At 34.2% G+C, this 23,023-nt stretch overlaps 2 protein-coding genes across 7 annotated transcripts in view; one reads left to right on the top strand and one right to left on the bottom strand.

Annotated features, from left to right (window-relative positions):
- The first annotated feature begins 188 nt into the window (after positions 1 to 188).
- Positions 189 to 1,121, top strand: LOC139686849 (single-pass membrane and coiled-coil domain-containing protein 4 homolog). Of its 2 annotated transcripts, none has more exons than XM_071583925.1 (2): positions 189 to 282; positions 455 to 1,121. In XM_071583925.1, exon 2 carries the CDS (start codon positions 558 to 560, stop codon positions 738 to 740), a length of 183 nt encoding a protein of 60 aa, XP_071440026.1. In that variant the 5' UTR covers positions 189 to 282; positions 455 to 557; the 3' UTR covers positions 741 to 1,121. The 2 variants fall into 2 exon arrangements, with proteins under 2 accessions (XP_071440026.1, XP_071440027.1); XM_071583926.1 differs by having other exon boundaries at positions 200 to 282; positions 530 to 1,121.
- A 3,678-nt stretch (positions 1,122 to 4,799) lies between these two features.
- The window catches only part of LOC139686782 (inter-alpha-trypsin inhibitor heavy chain H4-like), a 67,795-nt gene continuing 49,571 nt past the window's right edge, over positions 4,800 to 23,023 (bottom strand). The window contains exons 11-19 of one of the 5 annotated variants that reach the window (XM_071583824.1): positions 22,830 to 23,021; positions 21,013 to 21,295; positions 19,808 to 20,071; positions 18,785 to 18,867; positions 17,161 to 17,317; positions 10,048 to 10,473; positions 7,961 to 8,103; positions 5,554 to 5,687; positions 4,800 to 5,151 (exon numbers count right to left, since the gene is read on the bottom strand). In XM_071583824.1, coding sequence (XP_071439925.1) covers positions 4,980 to 5,151; positions 5,554 to 5,687; positions 7,961 to 8,103; positions 10,048 to 10,473; positions 17,161 to 17,317; positions 18,785 to 18,867; positions 19,808 to 20,071; positions 21,013 to 21,295; positions 22,830 to 23,021 — 1,854 coding nt within the window. In that variant the 3' untranslated portion in view covers positions 4,800 to 4,979. The remainder of the gene's footprint in view (positions 5,152 to 5,553; positions 5,688 to 7,960; positions 8,104 to 10,047; positions 10,474 to 17,160; positions 17,318 to 18,784; positions 18,868 to 19,807; positions 20,072 to 21,012; positions 21,296 to 22,829; positions 23,022 to 23,023) is intronic. The other 4 variants (XM_071583825.1, XM_071583826.1, XM_071583827.1 and 1 more) reach the window with 4 other exon arrangements.

Raw genomic sequence — 23,023 nt, 5'->3', positions numbered from 1 at the left:
AGATCATCCCTCATAGTAACTTTTGACGAGATTTGAACATAAACGTCAATAACAAACTCAAAAACTACAGACAGAACTCCAACATTTATTAGCACTGACCGTTATCGTACGCGCCTTTTAAATTTTACGCTTGTTTTTTGTTTGATGTGTTGGCCGATGGTTACTCCTACTCGGTCGTCACTAGCGCCAAATTTTATTCATCTCTTCAAAATTGATTACGTGAAAGTGGTTTCGTGGTTGGGATTTACCGGTTGGATCAGATTAACTTTCCTGAATAAGCGTGTAAGTCTTTTAAATGTTGGAGCTCTGGAAGTGAATGACAATTTAAAAAATTTGCCCTTGTCTTGTCCATATAATATTTTAATATCATATTATTTACATGCATGGAATATTTATATGTACGTGGCACTTGTGTAATTCATGTTCTTTTTTCACCAATTTATTTTTGAACTAGTTCCAATGCTCATAACAAGCTTTTCAGTGTTTTTCGGTTAATTGGTTTTTCAAAATTGGCTGACTTTGGTTGCAGCCCAAAGGATTAAAGGTGGTTTAACAAAATGCGTCAGCTAAAGGGAAAAGTTAAAGAAACCAATAAGCAGAAAAAAGAAAGGAAGAAGGACTTTATAGAAAACAAGAAGAGAGTTTTTACAGTTGCTATCCCTGCAATAGTGGCTGTGTTTCTGTTGATAGTGGCTTATGTATATGTCAAAACAAGACCAAAGGAAACGATAGATATTTAAAATGAAATGCGTGAAATAAATTCTGTGGTTCAATAGCTGTGAAAATAAAATATTATGAACGCATTAAAAAGGCAAAGACTTAATGTACAGTTAATGTGGCGGAAAGATATTATATAAAAATATATTCATTCATATATTTCGGGACGTTGAGGCAATTATTTTTGTATTGTAACCTGGTAAACAAGGTTTTATTCTAATTAACTTTGTTGAATCAGCTGATGATGGTTAAATGCTGAGAATTTTGTCTTATGCAAGTACTTAGTTCACACATAAAATGTGCTGTTAAGGTAATGATCACTTTTAAAATGTACATTTCATTCAACGGTTGTAATAATTGTTACACAATTTTATACTGTCACTATTTATAAATACAATTTTATGCAAAAATTGCATTTTTCCATTATTTCAATTGTATTCAACCACGAAATGAAAGAACATTCCCTGGTCATTTCAAATTACATTACACCTCGTTAATCATGGCAGACAAGAAAACTTGTATTTTTTGTACTTATTTTGAGTTTTTGAAATGTAATCCAGGTTGAATTGGAAGTCACAATGAAATGCCCAACTTGTCTCATCCAATTTCACATATTCTTTTATGGTGCTGTCTTCACGCTTTCTTTGACTTGGTTGCAATCAACGGTATTTGTGATATAATGTAAATTAATTTGTTTTGAATGTTCCAGGTAGGTGGTATTTTTGGTATATGATTTGAACAATACATTAGAGAAGTCAAATGCCCACAAATTGTTCCTTAGTTTGGGAAATGTTTCACGAGAAGGTTGAGGATTTGTTTGCAGTTGTTAACTTTTTATAAATTTGAATGAGTGAAAGCGATCTGAACATTGCATACATCTCACCAACTGTGACTTATCTCCTCTCCATATGACTAGACCTCAGTACCTAGATGGTGTCGGCTCTTTGAGTACAAACCTAATTTTCTCACCTGAAATACATGCCATATAACAAGACCTTAATTATTCTATCTATATATATTTCCTACACTACAGAATCACTGTAAAATATACTGTGGGTTCTAGACCAATAATGCAACCTGGTAAAAACTCTAATTTTGGTCATGTCTAAACCTATGTTATGCCAGTTTAATATTTACAAAAATTCACCCTTTCCTATTTACTTTAATAAATAGACTATGGTCAATGACACAGTTTCAGGTGTAACGTGGTGGAAATCCTTCATGATGAAAGAAGACACTGCTTTTCCTCATATAATTTTTTTATTACAACTTAGGTTTCGTTACAGCCTAACACCTGGCCTATGATAAAAAAAGTCTCTGTGGAAAAGCAAAGTCATCTTTCATCAAAACCATGGTCATTAGTTCTAAATATCTCTCCTAGGATCTTCGTTATGTCTATCCATTCCTCATAAACGAGGTTTTACCTTGATGAATTCAAGAGTCTTCTTTCATGGAGAAAACATTTTTATGAATTAAAAATCCTAATCTCATGTACAAAGTTGCAAACACATGACAGTGTTAGGCTTTCACTTTCAAAATCCACCGGTCAAAGCAGTATGCAGCATAATAATAATAATATTTATTTGTAATTAAGTGTATAAAATACAATGGACCCCACAAGACAATACAAACAACACAAATATGTAATAGTTATATGAGATCAGAAACAGTATGAGAGAAATATCTACTGAATGTAAATTTTTAGATACAAGCCATGAGTACCACACTGATCTGGATTTTACAAAGCTGGCTATTATTGCAGTTATCGGTAGACAGTGTGATTCCCATATTTGAACAGGATTAAATTAAGTGATTTCAGGCTCTACTTAGTGGTGACTATGGAAAAACTTCCCACCAAAGGAAGTTAAACATGTCAAAGTATAAGAATTCTGTCTTAATCCAAAACTGTAATGGATCTCCCATGCCAGCATGATCATCAAAAAATTAGCTAAGTCTCTATATTCTTAGAAAGCTAAGCATATTTATTCCATTTGAAATCTATATATTTTGAGTAAAGTGGAGACTACTGATTGGAGGTCCTGCATGCGATTCTCAGGCACACCTCTCTGGGCACCTTCAGCTTTACCTGAGCTGTGTTATTTACCAGAACTTCCTGGGAACCCATAGGTGGCACAGGGAAAGGATCTACCCCCCCCCCCCCCATTACCTTGATGTGTGGATTTCAGTAGCTGTTGAGCTTAGTGTGGAGTGAGCTCTTTGCTCACATATCAAACTGAACTTGGGTTGAAAGCAGTGTTTATGATTTATATCAGTTCAATAAGGAAATCATTGAAAAGGATATAGAAAGACTAGTGAAGTTTCTGGACTAGGAGGTGGTCCCCTTAGCAAAAGAAAAATGAATTATATATCAACCTTCTGTCATGGCATTAATGATTTTAGAGAATTCCAATTTTCCTCAACATTCGTAGATATAACATTAGCCAGTCAGAGCATGACTTTTTTGCTTGGGTTCCAGTGCATTATGACATAATTCTTGTCAGATTCATGAATTAATTTCAGATCCATTGATCTTCTATTTACACTCTGAAATTGTTGCATTTATGTATATGCTGAAGTTCCCAAGATTTTGAAGACTTTCCATGATGCATAGTGGGTGAAAGATCATTAATGAGATGGAGCGTAACACTACAATATCATTTTACCCAGTTTCATGGAACTAGAAAACTACCATTTATGCCATTCTATCTCATTCCATGGGATTATGTTGGAATATAATACCTATTGGTCCATATGTGTTTAAAATTCAAGTTGGAACATAATTTGTATTTATGCCTGGTTACCCTTTCTTCACAGTCCTTAATTAGATTCCTAAATATCTGTTCACAATGATGTGATAATTTTGGTATCTTCTCAATTCAATGGGTATATTCTGTGTAAGTTCTCTGAATGTGTATTTAAAATGACATTATTTGAGAAAATGAGTTGGTACTTTGATTTTATCTTCTATAAGTCTTGCTTTTTTCAACTATATGCAAAAAATTTCAGAGATGCCATCATGTCATTCTTAAACCACATTTAAAAAATCCATGGAAAAATGTAAAGGAACAAAATCAAGTTCACAATGAAATTGCTTTTACATTAGCTAATGAGGGCAAATAACCATCTTGCAAACAGGAAATGAGAATATTGAATTTAGATTTTTATTACATTGTTTACTGAGGTAAATGTATCTTCAGAATATAAAATACCAATTTCACTATAGTGGGTTTACCATGGTAAACTATTGCATTACTGGATAATACTAAGCTAACTTCCTGGACTAACTATAGCAAAGAGTACACGAGAAAAGGCCAGGTTTGGCAAGGGAGAAAATCATCTTTCATCAGGACAAGGCACCACCACACAAGTGTCGTTGCCATGGCAAAATGATGTGAACTAAGATACGAATTGTTTCCTCACCTGCCTTATTTGGCTCCCATCAGATTTTCATCTCTTCCCCAAGCTCAAAATTATCTTCTGTGGATGGAGATTCTCTTCAAACAAAGAGCTAACAACCAAAGTAGATGGGATTTCACAGGCCTGAAGGAATCAAATTTTCAAGAAGGGATCAAGATTTTGGAACATTGCTGGACCATGTTCATAGTAGCAGTAGTTTTAGGGGAGGCTACCAACAGCTGAGGTAATTTGCATCATTAGGGATGGACAGGGAAGGGTGGAGAGAAACCTGGCGTCGGCATTAGCCTACTTTTAACGAAAGGCGCCAAGGGGTCCGCAGCTTAACGTCCCATCCGACGGACGGCATACTGACTCACTCAAAGTACCCTCCACAAAGCACCTCAAGTAGGGATTGGGATACCACTGAAAAATATCTGCCACCGCCACTTTTCAAACCAGCAGCAATGGGAAGCCAGTACATTAGCCACCACATTATCCCAATCCCCTTCAAGTGCATTGGTGTACTGGGAGACTACATTAGAAAATAAAAAAGTTTCACTGAGGTAAGTTGTTTATTTCTAGTTCCCGAGAACTTTTCAAATTACCCTCATATTTACATTTAGTAAAAGGATACATGAGATTGAGCATTGGAGTGGTTGGTGTTTTTGGGAATAAAACTGTATAAAATGATTAAAAAATTATGTATGATTTATTAATACTGTAAAAATTACAATATCGATATGTTTGGAGAGATTGGCATAACAATCACTGAGCACTGATGAAATGAGAATCAGGATAGTTAATGGGTAAAAACTTGAATGTACAAAAAAATTTCCACATTTGAATCAGAGTCGACTGTCCACTTTTTAAGGGTCTTCTGTGATTATTTTTTCCTCTGTTGTATCAACAGGCATTGGTGGAACCATAATGTGAGGTTCCTCTTCTACTCCATCACCAGGCATCGATTCTGCTAACAGTGTTGTTTCTTTCATATCTGGAGGTGGCATATGAGTGCTTGGGCAGCAGACACCAACCATTCTGTAAAAATTAGTTCATGTTACCTTCATCATAGGGAAGAATCCAAATTCTATTGGCATCAGAAGTTACCATTCCTTAATGCAAGCATTCGACTCTTTTGGTTCTGATAAGTTTTGAATGAATTATCTGATAATAATCCTCCTGGTATAATGCAAAATGTCAACACACGTTTTTTATTACCAAAGCAAAGTTACCCTCAACATAATGGAGTTTTTAATTAATGCCTGTACTCTCAAAAATGTTATTACAATGATGAAAGTATAAAATTTTAATTAATTATTTTTGATCAATAAATTTAATTAACTTTAAATTAAAATAAACTTCATGAACAAAGTTTTTTTTACTCTCAAGCATTAAAATAATGGATCCTGGCCACATTACATTTTATATGGCCCAACTTACTTGTCAATAGGGCAGAAATACTCTATGAACTTTGTATAGCTCTTCACAAAGTCATTCTGAACGCAAGTGGATAGATGGCGGCAGAATCCTTCTTCATTGTTTGGAGTTTGGCAGTTACCAAAGGTATCATTTTCCTAGAAAGGAAATTTTGGAAGGCAGGGAATTAAAGCTTTTCACATCTTATGTAATGATTATTTTTTCCTAGGAGAAAGTACATAATTATTAGTTTATTATAAATTACTGTTGGTAATGGGACATAGATGATATCTGCACAGGTGGGACGTCTACTACAGTATTAATGCTAATAACTCCATACTGCTCTTAGGAGACTGGTTCATAAAAAATTAACTTACAATAAATTTTGAAAAAGCAAACTTTATACAATTAAAAAAAAAAACCTGGCATGGATCTTTACATCAAAAATATTCTTCTGAATAAAGTTAGCAGTATCAACTTTTTAGGTTTAATAATTGATGAAAGCTAAAATGGGAATTAACTTATTAGGCATTTATGGCATGAACTTGCCAGAATATCCCAAGAAATAAGATGCCATAAGAAACCTAGCAAAGGTTGTAGATCAAGTAGGTTTACAAACAGCCTACTTTGGTAATTTCCAATCTCGAGGCTGTTATGGAATTACCTTTAGGGTCTCGGCTACGGGCATTAACAAAGTATTGATCATGCAAAAAAAAGTTATAAGGTATACGGCCAAAATTCCAAAAAGAGAATCAAGTAGACCATATTTTATAGTCTTGAAATCTTACCTGTAATATGTTTGTATATATATCATGTATGTGTGTATGTTCAACAAAACGTGGGTCTATTTAAAAAAAAATGTGAGTGTCCATTGTTATGTCACAAGATAACGAAAGATGGTGCTTGTAATACAGCATTCCACTTTTTTGTTTCAAAAAGGACCCCTTATTCTGGCATTAAAATTTATTATCATTGACCGCAGGCATACGAAATATCAACTCATCAGCTGTTTAAACCTAGGTTAAAATCTTCTTTAATTAAGAGTTGTTTTAAGGACCTAAATGAGTATTTTTAGTCAAGGTATGACAAGCTGTAACCATTTATTTTTAATTATAACCATTTCTCCAAATGTCTGTTAATGTATATTTTTTGTTTTTTTTTATCTGGCATATCTTATATTTCACCATTGTAAAATAATGATATTAAATAATAATTAATTAATGGAGAGTATAATTTTCTGACTACTATTTCCAAAAGTTATGGTCCATGTAATACATAGTAACAAACAATTATTTTGTTCGTATTAAATGAGACATTTTCAAAAATTTATTTTTACGTAGGAAGCTAAATTTTTAATGCCTTTGCCTTAAAATGTTTAGAAAAATTAAAATAATCATGTGATTTTTTTTAACTTAAACCTTGCTTTACAATCATGCTTATTTGGAAATAATACCAATCATACTCTTCGAACAGTCTTCAACTATAGTCACTGTTTGTTTCATATTTTTGAAAACATAAATTAAAATAAGTCTACTAAGAAATTTTAATTGATATAACATGACCCTGTAATCCAAAAGTAGATAGTTTACCTCTGAATTATTCAAGATATTTTGTATAGAAACTTTATGTGATTTCCACTTCCTTGAAATATTCTAATGATTCAACAAAGCTCATTGTGGCAACCATCATGAGGATTGATGGCAAGGTAGATGTAGAAAGGCCTGGGTCTTCAGCAATTCTTTAAAACTGCAGACTGAAGAGGGACTTGCTGTAGTGTTGGATGTCAGGTCGTTTTGTTAGGATAGGCAACTAATTGTATTGTTCAGTTTTATAGGCGATTTCATCCAAAACTGACCTTTAACTAGTAGAATACAATCATAATGACTTCATTATTTTAGTTTTCATAGCGATTTCCATCAAGTTTCATCCCCCATGCTGCTGTATTTCAACTCTTTAAACTTAAATGATGGAGTGTATTTAGTGCAGGTAAATTATTATGTTCCATGTGGAGAAGAGAGTCATAAGAGAGAAAAGTTGTAATTGCCTGCCATCAAAGGGAAATTGAGGCAGATATGATGGCCTCAATAAGCAGGGCAGGAAATATTTTAAGGTTATATTCTTCCAATGAATACAACAAGTGGTGTTCATGTTGTATTATTCCCACATTTAGTGTACACACTAATGGCAATTGGTTATTATATAATGCAGAAATAGTTTTTCTGAAGACAAGAAGAATTCCTCCTTAAAAACTTGTGACTCTATTTACTGCATTGAGATTTAATTACATGCATATTAAATAGAAAAGATTTTATTTGAACTTCAGCAATGATGAAAGATAGAGAGATGACCAATACTCTTAGATATCAATTATTTATTTTGAAATCAAATTGAGCCTTAATAAATAACATGATACATAAAAATCATATCTTACCCTCCATGTGCGGTTATCCACAGCATACAGTTCATCATCTACACCTGGCTGTGTAATATTCAGCTGGCCTTCAATAGTGATATATTCCTTATACCACTCAATGTCTTCAATAGTGAGATGTTTTGCAGCTTCATCTGTAATATCTAAATTATATCAATTATTGTCTTTAGAGGAATTTCATGACCACAAAATGTCATTGAAATATTTTTTCACTTGTTAAATTATCCTAGATAAGGATTATATTCCTCCCATCCCCATATTTAACAAATTCAGTCAGCAATCAGAAGCAACCTAAACATAATATAGGAGTTAACTATCCATAAAATGCAGTTTTTTAATTACTGCATAGACAATATTTTTGTTCCAGCTAGAACTAAACATATTTGAGTGTTACTCATTGAACAGTCTGCCCCAATGGTTCTTTTTATCAAAGAGTCATAAAATAACTCAAACATTAACCAAGATGAAACTTCTTTCGAGTAGGACACTTCCTAAATGAAAATTTCACTAAATCAATCTCCGTCAGTTACACTTACACGCACTGACATAAGTATCAACAAAATATGCCCCATATACCAAAAAGGTCCCACGTCATGTTGTTTACATATTTAAAAAAACACTGAAATGATCCATGGATTTTACAGTAAATGTATGCAACCTATTATAAGTAACATGTTTTTTGCATCTTTGAAAAGAGAATAGAAGTACCATAAAGCCATTATTGAGGAAATTATAGCTGTTTATGGCAGCAATTTTACCTCAGATACGAAGAGTTATAAAATGAAATTTTGATTAAAAAACTCTTGAATTCAATAAATTCTGAGAGTCTAGCTTATTTTTTTCTTTGTTTCAGTAGAACTTATGCATGGCTTTCATATCATTTAATGGCTTATTTTCAACATTTTATCAGACCAATTTCATATACAAATTATGATTTCTCATTTATCCTCATGAGAACAAGAAATAAATAAGCCATAGCACTTAACAAAGCTATTCAATTTTGCTAACTCTAGAGTGACATTATCAAATGAAAAAACAAATCATTTAAATAGCCCAAATGCAGAATATGATCGTATGTATGTTTTTGTAATAATGTTAGTTCATGAATTAAAAAAGGGTAATAAAAGCCTCACTGAAGTTTTTCAGGGAAATTGCTTCCATCTACTAATTTCTTCAATAATACCCTCTCCTCGCACAACTCTTTCACCTCATACATACTGTTTTGTTTCTAAGATTTTAAATTAATCATCTAGTCTCTTTCTCAGTCTACTTCTTCCTTTCAAACCATGTATCCACCCTCCTGTGATACAAGCTTGGTCATTCGATACTAAAATTTTTTCAATGTAACCAAACCTTTTCAATGTTTTTCATGCTCATCATTGAATTACCAGGATATCCAGTCTAAAATTTTTCATGACCCACTCATTCCTCACCCTATCACACTCATTATAGTTTTGGCTCTAAAAAATGCATGAGAGTGATTCAAGTTCATATTTCAAGGCTTACTAAAACAAAATGTAGAGAAAACAGTGAGAGTAATTCTAAACTCTGGTGAAATGAAAATTTTCATAGGATAAATGTCATCTTATTTAACTGAAACTTCAACAATAAACTTCATCACAAAGCATATCTTAAAGCATCCAAACAATTTGCTTGTATTTATATACCTATAACTTGTAATGCCGGAAAAATAAAATGGCCAGAAAGGACAACAAATGAGAAGTTCCAGGGATGGTAGGGGAAGTGAGATGGGCAATGGGATGTTGAAGTTGGTAATACGGGTAGAATGCTGGGAAATGAGGTAAAGGGAGGGAAAGAATAAGCATTGTGGATGGAATTAAGTAGAAAGTGTGTTGAGCTAAAGAATTAGCTATTGTAAAATGTGGAATGGGACTTGAGGGATAGTTTGAGGGGTATTTTGCTTCATGTTACTAAGAGCTTTAGAGCACACCATTGTGCAATGCCAGGGTCCACCGCAAGTGTATCATGACTTAGTAGACTACTGTCAAAATGTTTTAACGTAAACCAATAAGAGAGAGGATAGCCTCAGTAATCTAAATGCCAGGAGCTAATAGACTTATACGTACCCCCTTCAATATCATGCTTCTCTGGTACTGCAGAGTCCAAGGAGTCTTCTACTTCTATGTCACTTTCTTCAGCTACAGCTATGCCTGGTAAAGGTCGTGCAGGTACAACATATGTTGTTGAATAGACAGGGGGTTTGTAGGTTACTTGTCCTGGTGTTCCAGGTCCTGAATATGATGGAAACGCAGGCTGCCCAGCGACTCCTGATGTTGCAGGTCCTGCATATGATGGTAATCCTGCTTGTCCACTTGAAGCAGGTGATCCAGCAAATCCTGATGCTCCAGATACTGGATATGATGATAACCCTGGTGGTCCAGCAAATCCTGATGATCCATATTGTGGGGATGCTCCTGGTCGTGCAAAAAGCATCCCTCCTCCAAAGCCAGCTGTCAGCTGTGGGCTCATTGGTGCAAATGCTGCAACAGGCACTACAGAATTTTGGAATTTTTTTCAATCACTAGATGGAAGGACCTTAGAGAGGCTCCTCAAAAAGATTACAGAATTGAAGATCTTTGTTTTTTTTTGGTGCATCTAATTTTTGTTGGATCATTTTAATTTATGCTTTTGTTTTACTGATTAGGTGGCTTAAATCATTTAATTTATTATGCACACAAGAGCTCATTCCCATGAGTTAATAGTTTAAATTTTATATAAGTTTTTATTTGGCCTAGAAAATCTTTGATGTTAAAATAAGGCCATTTGAAGACCTTATAAGCTATGCTGAAAAAATCAGGCTGAAAACCATGGAGAGAAATTTTATCAATCCCAAATTGGTAACGACATGGACTGGTTTTGGTGGAAATGAGCAGACTAAGTTGCACACTGCTTATCTCCACAGTTTGAACATTTTGAGATTCAATTTTACATGCTAGAGTAATGTACCCTTAGCAGGATTATGCAATGCTGTTGCAGGGCAGACTGTGTAATCTGAGGCTATGCAAAAACACTGGTTCATGAAGGTAGTTATTGTAAATGATAAGGTTAGGAAATTCAGTTAGAACTGACTTTTAAGTGAGCAACAAACCATACTTTTACAGATCACAACGAAGTGCCAAATCTACTCAGTTCTATTTCGCCACTGCCTGTTTGTAACAGCTAAGATAATCCTTACACATTTTCCATATTTAAGCAGTACTGACATACACATTACAATGTTATTGTATTTATAGTTCAATTTTATTTGGTATACATTTCTAATCTTTAATTGTAAAAAATGCAGCATGTAATGGGCAAGATGGCATACACAGCACTATTAGTTTTGATGATTCTGCCAGTACCTGACATAAATAACCAAACAACTGTATTGATTTTTGTGAGCAAATTCACAACTATGAGATTGAAAAGTGTGCCCCAGTGTATTTCAGTTCACAAACAACAGTTACTACATACGGTCAACCAAAGTTAAATTAATCACCACCTTTTATTGCTCAAACTTTATTTGTCAGATCTGTATGATCTTATATATGATATTGCATAATTTCTGTTTCTCTGCCTATTGAGCAGTCATAGACATAAATTATGTCCCTGATTAAGCTGAATATTTTCACTGCCATAGATTGGAACTGTAACAGACATGAACAATCATTTTTGAAATCATATTGCCCTCCTTCCAAATTATCCTGACCCATCACTTGCCCGTTAAATTTCCCTTGCAATGCAACTCCTCATCCCTCATACAATAAATGTGCTACTTGATACTCACATCACAAATCATCATAGAGCAAGTGCACTAAATCTGACCTTGAAAATTTACGAAAAATAGTCTTCAACATTCAGGCCTGTTTGGCTGCAGAATGGAACTGGTGAATGAGAGTCCCTAAAATGCAAAATGCACATACACAGAGCAGGGGAAAGGGAAGGGTTCCTTCCTACGAGCCATCTGTCATTCCCCAGAAAGTTCTGGTATCCCTTAATTCATACAGCTTGGGCTGTGGGTGTCCAGAGGCACCATCTGAAATTTTCTGACTCAGGGTAAAAATTGACAATATCGTGATCATCTCTCTGCAAAATCCACTATATTTCTTTCATTAAATATGATTATTGTGGCCATGCAACAGTTGATTTATCAATTTATGTCAAGTTTGCAATGTACTGAAGCATGTCTAAAATTGTGTGAGTAAATAAATTTTCAAAAAGACATCCACTGAATAAGACTAAAAATATTTGTCTGCATGTATCGCATTAGCCCATTAAGTGCACACATATTATTTAAGAAATATTAATGCTTCAGATCAACAGTAGAAATATCAGTTAAAATAATTCTTTAAAATTGAAATTTTTAAGGCTTAAGTAGTGAAACTTAAATTAAGAGGATTTTTTCAGAAAAATGCAATCAGATTTCTTGTTAGCATAGAAAATAGCTCTAGTGTGGATATAGGCTGAGGAATTCAGCTTCTACTGAACAGGAAGCTGTACTAACACTCAAAAATCCCTTTGAAAATCTAATTTAACCTGCCTCTCCACCCTTAACAGCATAGGCTATTGGCGTATTCTGAAAAAATTCTGAGAAAATTCTGTTTCAGAATATCATATTAGTGGCTACATCTTCATTGTAATTGAATATAGAACAATAAACTTATGGTCATGTATGATAAATTAAATTGAAAATATAAGTGCTTAAAGTAATTTTTCATTCCTGTTTAATTTCAAAAGTTAGGGTCAAAATTAGCTTTTTATGAGGGGCTAAACCTATGATTTAAGAGTGCCATCTTGAAAATAATAAATAGTAAATTAAAGAATAACAAATTTGAATAAAAATTGACTTTCTTCCTTGATATTCAAAAACGTTTTCAGCCAATCTCAAAGGATGTTTTTCTCAACAGTTTATCATTTATAAGACTTGCAAAATGAGATTGTTTACATTGCCATAGCTTTAATTCCAAAAAACTGTGGGAGATGCCGTAACAGTAACTTTTAATGGAGTCATTCATTAATATGCATTTCAATGCAACCATTGCAGAGCGTTAAAATCATTCGCCTTGACCAGGATTCGAACTTGAATCCATCAATGCCCGGCCAAGTTCTTTAGCTAATTAAGCTATCCAGGCCTCAATAGCTTAACTGGCTAAAGCACTCAGCCGGGCATCGAGGGATCTGGGTTCGAATTCTGGTCAAGGCGAATGATTTTTACACTCTGAAATTGTTGCATTAAAAATTACCATAGCTTGATAACAAAGGGAGAAAGAGCAAATTTTCAAAGGAAAAAGATGTTCACAATCAAATTCCTGATTATCTCCAGAAGTTGTTCACCTTCTGAAACTTTGTATTTACAGATGGTCTCTGGATCACATATGATCCAACTTAATGTTCCGTAATTACAAATAGTTTCCCCATAATGGTACAGTATAGTGTACCAAAGGCTCTTTGAAAATAATGGATAAAGACATATAAATAAGTTCTAGTCTCTCCTGGCTATATTTTCAGGGACATTGGATTTTGATCTATTATGTAGCTTTTAGCAAATTATTTTCCTTTTTCTTCATCATTCCCCAGATCCAGAAATTGCTTCCCATCACCTATCCAAAAATCTTCACAAAGCTAAAATTACTGCCTGTCTATTACATATCTGTAATTCCTCCAGCTGATAGTTACACAGAAAAATCAAAAGTGAAGTCTTCTGACCAAATAATATTGTACATTGCAAAATTCATGCAATAATGTTTGACTGCTCAATAATGATTGCTTTACGATTCATAAACGAGGGATTATCAACCTGAGGATTGGTTTGCATCAATGCTCCAAACTTTGTCTTTCCTGACAATCTCCCCATTCCCTCATAGCTCCTTGCACAAACATTTTCCATTACTTTATTCTAATAATGCTTCTGCTTTTGTTCTTAGATCTTACTCTGTAAATCTTTCCCTATAATTTTCTTTCATTTATGGTCATCAGTAAACTCTGGTGCTTCAGGAAGTGTCCAATTAGCTAATCTTTCCCTATTGCGTTTCTTACAGGCTTCTCTCTTTGCCTACTCTTTCAAGTATTTCTTCATAAGTTACACCATATGTTCATTTTATTTTCATCATTATTCTGCAGCAAATTACCTAAAATTCCTTATTTGCTGCCTCTATTGTCCACATTCTATATCCACAGAAATATATAATCTACGTATATAAGTTTTAATGAATTACTTCCTAATTTCTACATTAGTAATACTTGACAATAGTCATTCTTTCTTTTGAGAGGAATGCCCTCTTCACCATTTCTACTCTTGCTTCTTCCATTGCTGGTAATCTTGCTGCACAAATAGCAAAAGATTCCACTTGTTCAAGTGTGTATTGCCCTATTCTTAGAAAGAGATTATCCTCCCTACTTAAACTATAGACAATTACCTTAGTTATAATCTTTTTTATTTTGACAGATCTACTTTCTTCCCTTTTAAGTGTAGCTATGATGTCCAAAAATCATGGCATACTAATTCTTTTTCAGTGTGTTTGTAAGCCAGTATCTTATTTATGGTATCATTAATTAACTGGCACTTCATTATAAGCTACTTGTGGTCACCTGTTGATTTCTACACCAGGATAGTTTTTGCATTCCTCCATTTAATTCCTATATCTCTGTTTCATGAAAATGAAGTCAATTCATTACCTTATTTTCTTCTATTATTGTCAATTTCAATATCATGTATTGTCAATGTCAAGTGTATTGCTTTCATGAGTTGTTCTGAAAGTAGATTGGAGGGATTTGCGACTTAGGGGCAAGCGGTACATATCCCAAATGGCTACAATTCATGTGATGGTTGAAGTGAGGGTGGGCAGTGTTAGAAAAAGAAGTAAGACAGAGGCACCCATTATTATCCATACTGTTCAATGTATATGTAGAGGAAACTGTAAAAAAGACAGGAAAAACTGGATATGGGAATGAAATTCAGTGAGGAATTCATAAAATCAATTAGGTTTGTGGATGATCAAGCTTTAATTAGCCAATCAGCCAAGGGATTTAAAGCACTGTTGAGTGCATTAGAAAATCAGTGCCATAGGCAATGGATCAACATAACAATAAGATTAAGAGGCTTTCAAGGTGGATGGCTAAGTTAATGTTAACAATTAGAAGGAAAAAATAAAAGCATGAAGAACACTTAACCAATCTTGTAATTGTTTTGGACCTAGATGGTAATAGTAGTGAGGACATCAGGAAAAGAATTGCATCAGGAGAAGAAGCATCAGGAATTTTGAGTAAGAATTTCATGAAAATATTAGTGAAAACTTTGACATGGAGTATGGTTTTGTTTGGTAGAGAAATATTATTGCTGAAGTAAGATGAGAGGCATAGATTTGATTCTTATGAAATGTTGATGTGGAGAAGGATGAAAAAGGTAACATTGATGAAAAAGAAAACCAACAAAGATGCACTGGCATGGAGGGGTAGGATAGAAGGTTGTTGGGACATATCCAAAGGACGCAGGAAAAGCAGATACTGAGTATTGTGATTGGTGATGGAATGCTAAAGACTATAGAGCAGAGGACATAAGGAAAGTTTTGTAGGAGGAGGAAAAGGATAAGCATGTAGGACATCAAAAGGTGATAGAGAGTATTAGAGTTGAAGAATAGTTAAATGTAATGTAGGATGCTAGGTTGTGTTTTTAAGGTGTAACAGAATGTAACAATGATCAGTTTGCTTTCCTCCCAAAGCCTACCACAAATGGTTTACTACCAATAGTAATAGAGTGATAAGTTGAAGGCCTAGATGAAAGGGAGAATGTTGAGTAAGAGGGGTAGAGGAAGAAAGAGAATAGGTTTTTCAGACAGCATGAAGGTATGCAGAAGTTATGCATAAAAAAATAGGAACTTCTCATGATTCTAGTCCCTATAAAAACTTTAGGGACAACTCAAAACCTATCTTTAAAATACAAAGAGTGCCTTGATTGGAAGAAACATTCCATCAATGCTTTCTAAATAATGTTAATGGTCAAATTAAGAAATGACACCTTTTTTTTAAATATTAAGAAGGAAATATAAATAAGATTGATTAAATTTTAGTTAAAGCAGCATGTTGAGTCCAATCCCTTGAGCCATTCTAATAAAGAGAAATGCTTAAGATGACTGAACATAGCAAACTGTGCACGAGCAAATATCTGGATGATAAAGAAGGGAATATCTCTTCCTGTTGCTTCCTTATGGTTATTAAACCATTAGGTAACTGAAGATTGAATATTTGGCACTCTACAGTATTAAATACAACTGAACTCTAAACTGCCAGCTGATTTACAATTCATTGTTATTTGCACTGAGTCTGCTGATGGTAATAAATGCTGCAACCCTTGCATTTGACTAGATTACACAGAATGTGGATTTGAAAGTTTTATATTACCTTTAAGACTGTTTTCATGGGGCATTTAAATTGACTTAAAGCTTCCAGCAGTAGATCCTGGTGTAAGTGGTTTCTTGGTGCAGTAAGTATCCTTACACTAGTGCTAAATCTATTAATTAACACATTACTTATACACAGCATTTCTTTATTCTTAACTTTTTCATTAAATTTTGTTAGTCTGAGATGAACCTAATGAGCATTCTTTTTACTACGTGTAGAAGATTAGAGTGTTGCTATTATTATTATTACTAATACTACTACTACTGTTCATTCATGCACTTCATCAGGAATTCGAGTTATATAAAAGTCTGATCTAGTGGAATTTTCAGGAGAGCATCTCATCTGTAGCTAGGAAACCACCTGTATATTTACATGCATGTATAATTATACATTCCTATTGTACCATGCACATATGTAGTATGTAGAGTTGAATGTATTAGTAACATTACGATTATTAATTTTTTTTAATTGCTTTGGATTAAGGGCTCCATTTCCAAGGCTTCTCTTTAAATTAGTCAAATATTTTTTAATGAAAATAAAATATTGATTTTTTGTCTGACTGTGGATAAAATTTACCATAGTAAAAATCAATACTCTGCATAACTGGTTCCATATTTTTCTCCAATGAAAAAATGAGATTGCTATTTTGAAAGACTAAGTTGCATAATTATATTGTGATGAGATTTTGTTGTTATGTTAGATAACAGCTTCTTCAATAAATTTGTATTAGTGCTTCTTTCCCAAGAGAAGTAGGGCCTTTTGACTATTATTAATAATAAAAGTGGAGAGGTATGCCATTTTACCAATTTTATTCTGGATGAATTGTCCCAATCCTGGTGCCTTTTCTTTACCTTCTAGAAGTGGGTCAGTGACTGTGCTGCTCACTGGTTTGGTAGAATCTACCCCCTTCTTTGGAGGTTTCACAACCACTAGGGAAGTAAGTGGAGTTACAAATCCATACTGTGTTGACAAAGATAGAGAACATTATACATTAGTTAATCAAACGTTAACAATGAACTGTATAAATAGAATAACAAAAACATAAGCTTAAGAAACATACACTGTACTTCATGATTCATTCAGAGTGGCACAATTCAATGGGAACATAACCAACGTTCACAGGGCAATAATGCTTCTATGTAAACAACTACTGCTTATGATTTTTGCTAATAGAACTGGTATTTGCCTAATCAGGGGATCATTTTCCCCCACAAAAGTAAAAGGAAAGTACAATGGTTTTGTTAGGGGCATTATGATGAGAAAAACCTTGAGATTTCATTTATAAGCCTCTCCAATTGACCAGCAATAAAACATAAATACTACGCATCCCCAATTGAAATTCCCCTGTAAATACATATTCACTCTAAGCATTTATAAAAAAGCAGGAGAAGAACAAAAAGTATGAAATATTCAGTCTTATTCTTAAAACATGACTGAGCTTATTTTGCAAGTTAATTTGGTGAAAGGCCAATCACATTAATCTAATTATTGGCAATGTTCTCTGAACTCAATTAAGGAGAAAGACTAAATTATGTGTGTGTACTAACATGCCAGGCCAACATAAACTGTAGCTGAATGGAAAGAAAAGATGATGCTATAATTGTACTTCTTAAGCATTGGGTATTAAAAATTTATATTTTTCTGAAATTTTATTCAATCCTGGCACTTAAAATTGTACTATTTTTAGATCCTGAAACATTAAAGCAAATAAGCTTTATTGAGTTTTAATATTTCTGTCAATAGTCTTACATTTTTGAGAATTTGGGACTACTAACAAGGAGTATATACATAAGTGTAGTATGTATAAGTTACCAAATACAGTAATTGACCTGAAGGTTGGCTTGATAGATGAGTGTATAGCCCACTTAATACAATGGTGTCCACCAGCATGAGAAATCTACAAAACATTGGTTAGGAGTAATGAACTTCAGGAGGAATAAGTGTGACTTTTCATTGAAGAGATATAAAAATGATGTAACTATGTATAATATTAATTTACAATCAAAAGTGAGATTGACATTTATGTACAGCTCCCCAGTCTTCCCACTCTGTGAGCACCCACATAATTTTGTTGGCATAGTTAGTGTGCCCAAAGAATGTGTGAATAGCAGAATCCACTTATTTTCTGTTTGTCATTAGGGAACCCAGCCTTATCCAAAAATATCACTTAGGTTATCATAGAATGTTTTGAGGAGTCACTTTGTGGAAGCAATTCATATTAGAAAAGAAAATACTTTGTTCTTCCACATATACTTTAATATGTGCCACCTAAGTTTCGACATACAAAATCATCATCAGGGACTTTGTAAATCGAAACCTAGGTTGTGCATAATAAAGTATATGTGGAAGAACAAGGTATTTCCTTTTCTAAAGGTAATCATAATTTTACAGAATGCAAGTTCATTTCATTATTAATAGGTAGCTTACCTGAAGTGCCAATTGGAGTGCTTTCTGTTTAGGAGTAAGGGGTGCGGGCTCCTTTCCTATGATTCCTCCAATCACAGCAAGAGCTGAAAATAATATTATATTGGCAATGAAGATGTGCTTAGCCTTCTGCTGCAAGCAAAAAGTCATAAAACTTTCTTTAACATTTCCTTCCTCTAAGAATTATCAAGATGATTTATTGTATAACTTTTACAAACACTTGACTTGTGAATTATTGACTCATTAATTTAGGAAAGTATAAACCATGTGCATATAAAATGGAGATAGATTTTTATGGATGTTTTTTTGGAAAAAAGTACTTCATTGGGGATTGTAATAAGGCACATCAAACATTTTGGATTGTATGTTCAGTGAAGTGTTTAAAATTAACCAGAAATTGTGCTTCATCTTAATTTACTGTATCAGAAGTTGCAACTGTGTCAATTGAACAGTTTTCAATATTATATAGCAAAAATATATATTCAAGGCATTTCACATGATATTTTATTAACTTGAATCAACTACTGGCTGTAAACACTGTGACAAATTTATAGGAATTATAACGTTTAGAAGACATTTTGGAACCTTTCAGAATAGAAAGTAAAGGTTTAATTGAAAAGCACGGTTCAATTTCATGGTTGCAAATCAGATTCAATTTAATACATAGAATTTTCTTTACAGACCAGCCTCAAAGTAAGATTAATAGAAAAACATGTGAGAGAGCTTTCTCGTTTCTTTGCTTGTTGAAACTGATGAATTCAATAAACTGGGCAGTCATTTTTATGTTTATTGGCTTATGGGTTATGTTGCTCCTTTGTGAAATATTCTTTACACTAACTGTATGCAGCTTACTTATTAATTATAGCTATGCCATCTAATCCAGTTGAAATCAAAAGGAGGTGACTTAAAGTAGCTTCCCAGAATGTCATGTTACACTACTGAAGTAATACGGTTTAAAATTCATATCTAGATACCTACTTAATTTGATAAGGGACTGCCTCAGGGATAAAGCAAATGTTTACTCACTATTGCTGGTGTTGGTGGTATCGACTGGAGGGGCAGGTGTGGTTGGTTCCCATGGGTCTTTTTCCTCTTCATCAGCTAGGTCCTTGTCGAGCAATTGACGAATGGTAAGATAAGCCCAAAGTCTTTCAAGGGAGCCAGGTTCAGGTTTGCGTATCTCCTGCTCTGGTGTCCTTGGTGGAGGGAATTTTGGATGCGGAATGATAATGTCATGCATCAGTGAGGGAGGAGACACAGCTGGAGCCACTCCACTGGATGAGTCTTGAGCTGAAACAGGTAATTTTTTAAATGCATGGTTATTTTACCCATTCATAAATACTTAAGTAACCTAATAAGAACCAAATTTTTTAGTGTAACTCTTAAAAAAGGTACAGCCCTTCAGCTTATGATTTGATCAACCAGCAATAAAAACCATAAACACAGTAATCAATCCTAAGGTCAGTTTGGAGGGTGATGGTGGAGCTCACCCAGTACTAATTCCAAAGGTGTATGAAATTCATGCATCAGGATAGGGAGTCAGTGGTTTGCAGTGACTGTGATATGGTTTCCTAGGAAGACCTGACACTCAAAAAATCACACAGCTTGGGTGGAGTTGAGGGTGCCCAGAGAGGCACACTTGAATTACACAAAAATTGAACCCGGACCCTCCAGTCAATAGTCCAATGCTCCACCCTTGGACTATCACAAATCACTCAACCAACCACTTTAAAAAAAAAATGCTAGGTCAAACAGATACCATTAGCAATGCAAACAATATGTCGGGCAGAAACAAGTTTTTCATCTGGAAAGCATGTTCTAACAGCATTTCTGATTATGATATTTAGTTTCTGGTACTTGCTGTGTTTTCAGAATTGTTACTTTTCGAACTTTAATAACTGATGCAGGTAACATCCTCAGAAAAAATATCTTTTCCAAATTCCCTTGGCAATTTACACAGAAATCTTTGCACAGACCCGCTAAGTCCAAAACCTTAGTCAGTCATTCAATTTGCCCCATCTTTCTTAAAGACATGCAATGGGATAGTTATTGTTTACATTTCTAAGAGTCTCCATTCCATCCCCATATACGTAGACCTTCATTACTCATTTACGCTTCCTTGGACTATATTGTATAAGCATGATGTGTGGGGGTTTTGTTCTACTTTCTGTTTCCTGGAATTTCAATATTACAGGAACCAGAAGCAAGAGAAGTATTCATTTTGAACCTACCTCCAGTTGAAGATACAGGTTTTTCTGTTCCTTCAGTAGCACTCAGAGGGAGAGGTTCTAGTGGGGGTAAAGGTGGTTCTTGAGAGCTAGTACCCACAACCATTGACTCTGACTTAGATGGTGGTGAAGACACGGACATAGATGCTGAAGAGGAAGAAGATGACACTGTGGTCCCCAGTTCATCTTCTGAAACGTTCATATCATTTACTCTTCCAGCAACAACCACTTCTGTGCCAGCAAAGTAAGTGTGGAATGTTGATTCCGTTAATGAGGACTGGTCAACCTACCCAGGGAAAAACATTTTGAAATAAATTATTATCATCGCATATGAAAAGTGGATAAATAATGTGGTGGTGAAATCACCAATGAAAGAAATGAGAGAAAATTTTGCCATAGATTGAAAAAGGAGCATTGGTAATGTTCAGTTATTTAGCTGGCTACTAAGAGTAACATATGATATATTGCATGCAGATAAACAGTATTCAGCTGCTAGCTCTTTAAATTCATTTCACCCCAGGATTCTGATACATCATAATTAAGGGTAACTGGTGGATACCAAAAAGAATATTAAAAATAATTCATAATTGTCTGCCCTTGTAAATTGTACTTCACCTCAAATTTTTGGTGCATGTTTGGATGATAAATAAGTTCTGAATTTAAGGGTACACCTAGACTTTCAACTAAAAACATCACTTTGCAAAATTTCACATGTCTAAACCATCTAGAAGTGCTTTTTTAAAACTGTGGCATACAAATAGTCATTGGTGTATGCTGTTCTATTTGGAAATGAGAATAGGAAAACTCAAGTGAATCCCTTCCCTATTCCTGTCAGCTGCTACCAATAAAGACAGAAAAACTATTCATTTGATCTGTCACCTATGAGAAAGTACACCAGTCCCGGGGGTTAGTTATGATGTGGCCCCATGGTTAAAGCAGTGTCTGTGTTGGCTTCTGAGTCTGGCTGAATGTGGATCATTTTTGAACCAACACTCCTCTGATTTCACTACCAGCATCTTTTAGTGAAGCCATTGCTACTTAAAATTCTTGCTGTAACATGAGAGAAATGTTGAGGTAAAAGCCCATTCCACAGGCCAACCTAAGAAGAAACCATGGAACCAACAAATTACTGTGAAAGGCTACGATCCATGGTCAGGGTATATTTTTCATGGACCCAAAACCATGTTACATCAAGCATAACCTTTAAGACCATAAAACAACACATTGAAATAAATGATTATTGAAATCCAAATGCCATTTTCTCGCATTGTACATTCCCACCCAACATGTCTAATGTTTCCCTTACTCATTTTCACCATTTTGGCCATCTTAATTTCAAGGGATAATTAGGTAATTGAGGCAATAACCCATTTCTTCCATATTAGTGTTTTTAATGGAACAACATCACTTAAATGGTTGCTCCATTGGGGTCTGATGCCTTTGCAGCTGTCTCACTTAGGAATACATGCTGCATGGACTACCTTTTGTGAGACTAACCATTTGATAGTTTTAGAATGGCTGGTAACATTTCAGAATACTAAGCTTCTAACAATATACAATATATATATATATATATATATATATATATATATATATATATATATATATATATATGTACGTTATGGTATGGAGTTCAATTCTATACCTTAAATATCAAAATTCAGTTATTCCAGAAATTTGCATGCATAAAGTATCACAATCATCAAGGTTTCATTCCTATTGTATGTTTCAGGAATAGTATGATGCATGATTCATGTTCTCTGAATAATACACATTACCTGAACATAAAATAATTATTTGCTAAATATGCATGTCCTTACTTTGGGATTGATGTAGGAAAATGTAACATTATTGAGGAGCGGTGAAGATACTTCTTGGAAGAATGATTCCAACTGAAGAGTTGCATCTGCTGCTTCATATATTCTCCTGGCAAAAGCATGATTTTGAAGGGAAAGCTTTCTCACAAATCTAAAGTCAGCATCATTACCAAACGCCAAAGAAAATATGGGTGCCT

Source organism: Hetaerina americana, unplaced genomic scaffold (assembly GCF_022747635.1).
Source record: "Hetaerina americana unplaced genomic scaffold, ioHetAmer1.1.p SCAF_15, whole genome shotgun sequence".
NCBI classification, from domain to species: Eukaryota; Metazoa; Arthropoda; class Insecta; order Odonata; family Calopterygidae; genus Hetaerina; species Hetaerina americana.
Note: the sequence above shows the minus strand (reverse complement) of the source record. Positions and strands in the feature narration are given on the sequence as shown.